The sequence below is a fragment of the Lepidochelys olivacea genome, assembly GCF_965140295.1.
Source record: "Lepidochelys olivacea isolate rLepOli2 genome assembly, chromosome: 13".
In the NCBI taxonomy this organism is placed as follows: domain Eukaryota; kingdom Metazoa; phylum Chordata; order Testudines; family Cheloniidae; genus Lepidochelys; species Lepidochelys olivacea.
The window spans coordinates 30,242,676-30,248,675 of NC_140423.1; the positions used below are offsets into that span (position 1 = coordinate 30,242,676).

Below are 6,000 nucleotides of genomic sequence, written 5' to 3' on the forward strand. Positions count from 1 at the left end.
GGACACTTTCCCTGCCACTCAGTGATAGCTTCAGCAGGCCCCATTACAGTACTCAGGCTAGCAGCACATGGGCCCAGGTGGCTTTGGGATGCCAGTAGCAGCTGCATGAGAACCTTTGATACCTTCAAGAGTGAGATATCAGCTAAAATCACTATCAACTGTGGAAAAGGGTACCAGTATTCATGGTCATTATCCTATATATTATTAGAATCATGCAACCAAGTAATTCCCTTCTCATTTTCCTTCACCTGCCACGATGAGTATGGCCTACTGGGGGGGGGGGGGGGGAGGGGGAGACAGTGATTGGTGCCATGCACAAGCAATCCCAAGCAGAAGTGAGAATGTAGTGCTTAAAACTTTTGGGGAGCAAGTTTAACATCTTAAGTTTCACTTTCTGTAGTGAATGTACCAACAATAGTACCGCTGTGTGATTTATCTTCAGCTGTTGCCACTGTGGCCTTTGGAGTTTCCCCCTCCACATTTGCAGAGCCACATAAGGTGGAGAAAGAAGAGGACTCAGAATAACATGTTCCAGGACATCCTGCAAGCCAGCGCTGCATTGGACCATAAGCACAGGGCCTGGAGGATGAACAATGCAGACAGCCTGGAAAAGGAAAGAATGGAGAGGAGAAAGGCCCAGGAGTCCCAGCAGGAAAAGGAGAGGAAGATCAACAGGGCACAGTGGAGCTTCTCAGGCAGCAAACACAGATGCAGCAGACTCTGGTGGACTTTCAGATTCAACAGTCCCAGGCTTGCTCCCTCTGCAGCCCATTGAGACCTCTCATAACCAGCACACCCCCAACATTCCAAATGGTTTAAGGAGTCGTTGCAGTACCCTTAATGTCCATCAGAGTAGAGTGATAAAGACAATCACAGCTTCACATACACAGGTCTGTGTAAGCCATAGTTGGTATCTGTGTAGCTGAAATGGACATGAAAATTCTTTCACCCTTCATAACTACATTTATTATGTTTTTAATGTATTTGTTGTGAAATTACAATTTTGTTGCACTGATTTTGTTCCAATAGAATTTTATTCTGTAACATAATTCATCTTTATTAGTTCACAACATATACTGCCCTTTATCTGTTACTTCATGTCACACAATCCACATAACAAATAGGTGAATTAATGTTATATTCCTACATGTACAGCAATCACCAAACGATTCCTACCAGGCCGCAAAAGAGCAGGGTCAGATAGAGCACACTACACCACCATACATTACTCACTATTAAAATGGTCATTCAAAGCCTTCCTGAGCCATTTCGCTCTGCCTTGAGCCCTTGTATTTGGATGTTCAAATTCATCAGACAGCCATGCCACCTCAGCAGAAACTTTCCCCCCTTTGCCATACATACATTATGCAGGCCAAAGCAGACAGCTATAACCATTGGGATATTTTTCTCACTGAGGTCCAATCTTGTGAGTTAACAATGCCAGCGACCCTTCATAATAAAAAGCACATTCAACTGTCATTCCACACTGGCTGAGCCAGTAGTTAAATTGTTCCTTGGTGCAGTCGAGGTGGTTGGTGTATGGCCAGGGAAAAAAGGGATAGGCTGGGTCCCCCAGCATCACTGTTGGCATTTCAACATCCCAATAGTAATCCGCCGGTTGGGAAAGAAAGTCCCTGCTCATAGCTCTATGAACAGTCCTCTGTTCTTAAAGATGCAAGCGTCATGCACATTTCCTGAACAGCCCACATTGATGTCAGTGAAGTGTCCCTGGTGATCCACCAATGTTTGCATAACCACAGAAATGTAGCCCTTTCTGTTGATGCACTCAGTAGCAAGGTGGTCTGGTGCCAAAATAGGGATGTGCGTGTTGTCCATTGCTCCACTGTAGTTTTGGAATCCCATTCCTGCAAATCCACCCACTATGTCCTGCACACTGCCAGAGCAGGAGGCAATTAATGGCCCCACACAGTCCCACACCACAACGGCCTCCGTGGTATATTTCCCAACTCCGAATTGATTCCCAACTGCCCAGTAGCAATCTGGGGTTGCAAGTCTCCACACTGTGATTCCCACTAACTTCTTCACTATCAGTAAAGCTCTCATTTTGGTGTCCCTGTGCTGGAGGGCAGGTGTGAGCTTGGCACATGAATCCAGGAATGTGGACTTGCACCAAAAGTAGGGATGTAAATATTGGTTAAAAAAAGTAAACCAGTTCAACGATTAAAATTTCGTGTAACCAGTTAACCGAGGTAGCTGGGGCGCCAATCCGGTCAGGGTCCAGCGCAGCCAGGGCTGGGGTCTGATGTGTTGCGGCCAGGGTCCACCCCACCGGCCCGATGTGGGGCCGCCAGGGTTAATGCTTACTGGTTAACCTTTTACATCCCTAGATGAAAGATCTGCAGCCACTGCTCTTCATTCCAAACCTACATTAGAATGAGATCCCACCAGTCAGAGCTTGTTTCTCAAACCCAGAAGCAGCACTCCAACATCTGCAGCTATTTCTGTGAATGCCACCAACAACCTTGAATTGGTTCTCATGATGTAGCACAGCAATGTGTCCAAGAAATCGTCATGTTCCCCACTGATTTGTTTTTTCAAGCACCTGTGCAAATACTCCAGGATTGCACACCCTGTGATTTCAATGTTTATGACAATAGTGCAAAGCTATGCAGTCTCCACGCTTTTGTCAGAGATGACGGACAGCGAGGAGGGCCACGTGGGTTTGTGGAGTTTTGAAATAAAGGCACAAAAATTATGGGATACAGATAACATTATGAGATGGAGACAGCTGCAAACTGGGAAGTAGACCCCATGCTCCCAGTCACCCCTGCATGACTCGTTTCGGCCCGATTATGCATTGCCAAAACTTCCCAAGACAGTGCGCTAGACAGGGGTAAGTTGCACAGTGGGATACCTACTCATGGTGCACTGCATTCTGCATTGATACAAGCATTCTTGGTGAGTATGAGCACCACCAGCATAAGCAGCTAAGTATGCACACACACAAGCAAAGTACTAACAGTGACGGCCGTATGCCAACGTAACTTGAGTCAATGTAAGTTTGTAGTGTAGGCATGGACAAAGTACCTCCTGCTCCATCCAACTATCAATCAAATTTGGGGGCTGCTCTAACTTGTGCAAGGGAACTAGGGATCATATGCCAGATGGATCTAGCTCAGAGGTGGGCAAACAATGGCCTGCAGGCCACATCCGGCCCACGGGACCATCCTGCCCTGCCCTTGAGCTCCTGACTGGTGAGGCTAGCCCCCGGCCCCTCCTCTTCTGTCTCCTGCGCGCCCCACCCCTGCAGCCATGCTGCTGCGCGGGCAGCGTGGCTTGTGCCCACCCACCTCCCAGGCTTTCCAATAAGCCAGTCCTGCCACTCTGAGCGGCATGGTAAGGGGGTGGGGAGTTGGATAAGGGGCAGAGGATCCCAGGGGGCAGTCAGGGAACCGGGGGGGTTGGGTGGGGTTGGATAGGCGTGGGAGTGCCAGGGGATCCCGGGAGGGGGCGGTCAGGGGACAAAGAGATGGGTCGGTTGGATGGGTTGGGAGTTCTGAGGGGGGCAGTCAGGGGGCGAATAGGCGGCGGGGGGCCAGGCTGATTGGGGAGGCACAGCCTTCCCTGCCTGGCCTTCCATACAGTTTTGCAACCCCAATGTGGCCCTCGGGCCAAAAAGTTTGCCCACCCCAATCTAGCTGGTACACAGCATGCTCTAGCCATTCCTACTTCTTACCCTCTGCACCACGGGCTGTAGTAAGCTATATTTGCATGTGGTTTCTGTTCTCCCTGCAAATAAGTGGTGAAAAGGGTGAAGGACTGGGCAAAACTCTGCCCCAAAACACTGACTCCTGATTTCTTTGAAAAAGTATGTTCAGCTTTTAGGCTGAAAAATTTGGATACCACCACTCTGACCTTTAAGGTCAAGATCATTCTAGCATCCTTTGAAAGCAAGATACATATACCCACTTACTCTTGAATAACTTTGACTGTGGACACTCTTGTTCCAGAACAAGGCACTTACTCCAGAATAAAAGTGTCACACGTAGACTCCAGCCCTGAATAGTTTGGCATGGTTTTAATGCTTATACTAGCATAACAATATCCTCCAAGAGTGTGATTAAATGACACCACCACCGAGCTATGCTGACTAAACCTCCAGGGTGGACACAGTTGTGAAGCCAGAAGAGGGCTTCCGAGGGCATAGCTAATATTGTTTGGGGAGGTGGTGATCTGGCACCAGAAGTCCTCCTCTCGGTGTACACTGCATCTCCACCGGGTGGGGGCATACATGGCACTCTGCAAAGGGACACAGCGCCTTCATGTGTAGACAGGCCCTTATGCATTTTCTCTAATAAGTCACCCTTTACCTGAAACGTGTTTGGCCAACCCCCATTGGCAGAGCACTGATCTCCTGCCAAGCAGAGTACCAGCCAAGGCAGTCAGACCCTGGGGCTGGAGTCCGATCCGCGCAGCCAGACAGGAGCCTTGGGAACACACGCACACACCTGAGCTGGTGTCTGCGCCAGACCTTCTGCGGGCGCCCCACGTCTGTCTACAGCCTGCAGCCCCTCCGGGCCGGCCGTTCCCCGCCGCGGCGCTCGCCTAGCCCAGCGCGGGCCGGGGCTCCCACGGAGCCGAGTCTGCCAGCACGAGCGCTCGCTCACGCCTCCGCCCCAGAGCCAGCGGCCGCCCAGGGGGGAAGCCTGGGCCCTGCAAGGCCGCGGGCAACCCAGGAGCTACCGCAGCAGCACGGCCCCAGGGAGCCCCTCCTGCGGGTGGATCCCGGGGCAGCGCCCGCTGGGCCCGGCGCCTGCCCCCTGACCCGTCGGGCTCCGGGCGGAGCCGGCCACGGCCCTGCCGCTCACCTCCAGGCTGTACGTGCCCCGCAGCGCCGTGAAGTCCCGCAGAGCCTCGGCGGCGCTGGCCGCGTCCAGGTTGAGGTCCTGGCAGAGGCGGTCGATGACGGCGCGGGCCGAGCCCTGGGCCTCCCCGGCCGGGGGCTCCTTCTGGGACATGGCGGCTCCACAGCCCCCAGCGCCGGCCCAGCGGCTCCGAGTCCAACCCACAAGGCCCTGCGCTCAGCGCGCCAAAACCGCTTCACCCGGCCGGCCCTCGTATCCCTCCGCCCAGCCGGGGCCCGCTGCCGCTCTTCCCTCGGGAGTGGCCCTGCAGGAGAAGGTCGGCCCCTAAGCTCTGCGGCCGTTGCCTCTCCCCGGACCCCGCTGCTAGCGGGCCGGCCGCGGAGGAATATGGAGCAGCGGAGCCGGCGCGTGAGAGGGCGGACGAGCTGGTCTTGTTGTGCCGGGCGTAGTGTGAACTGCTCTGACTTAGTTTGCCCCCGCCCCCGGTGCAGGGCTAGCCATTTGTAACCGGTAGCGGTGAATAAGAAGTGAGGTTTCAGGGTCGCAGCCGTCTTAGTCTGTATTCGCAAAAAGAAGAGGAGGACTTGGGGCACCTGAGAGACTCACACACTTATTTGAGCATAAGCTTTCGTGAGCTAGAGCTCGCTTCATCGGCTTATGCTCAATTAAATACGTGTGTGAGTCTCTCAGGTGCCACAAGTCCTCCTCTTCTTTTTGAGAGGTAAGGGTGTTCTTATGGGCTGCTGTCAAGGTTCCTCCCCCACTCTGAACTCTAGGGTACAGATGTGGGGACCTGCATGAAAAACCTCCTAAGCTTATCTTTACCAGCTTAGGTCAAAACTTCCCCAAGGTACAAAATATTACACCCGTTGTCCTTGGACTGGCCGCTACCACCACCAAACTAATACTGGTTACTGGGGAAGAGCTGTTTGGACGCGTCCTTCCCCCCAAAATACTTCCCAAAACCTTGCACCCCACTTCCTGGACAAGGTTTGGTAAAAAGCCTCACCAATTTGCCTAGGTGACTACAGACCCAGACCCTTGGATCTTAAGAACAATGAACAATCCTCCCAACACTTGCACCCCCCCTTTCCTGGGAAATGTTGGATAAAAAGCCTCACCAATTTGCATAGGTGACCACAAACCCAAACCCTTGGATCTGAGAACAATGAAA

The 6,000-nt window shown here is 52.5% G+C and overlaps 1 protein-coding gene across 5 annotated transcripts in view; it reads right to left on the reverse strand.

Moving 5' to 3' along the window:
* RBL1 (RB transcriptional corepressor like 1) overlaps positions 1–5,168 on the reverse strand; it is an 80,997-nt gene extending 75,829 nt beyond the window's left edge. Inside the window, exon 1 of one of the 5 annotated variants that reach the window (XM_084645912.1) lies at positions 4,830–5,163. In XM_084645912.1, the coding sequence (XP_084502038.1) occupies positions 4,830–4,979 (150 nt within the window). In that variant the 5' untranslated portion in view covers positions 4,980–5,163. Of the gene's footprint in view, positions 1–4,829 lie in introns of all 5 variants that reach the window. The other 4 variants (XM_084645911.1, XM_084645915.1, XM_084645913.1 and 1 more) reach the window with 4 other exon arrangements.
* Between the last annotated feature and the right edge of the window lie 832 nt (positions 5,169–6,000).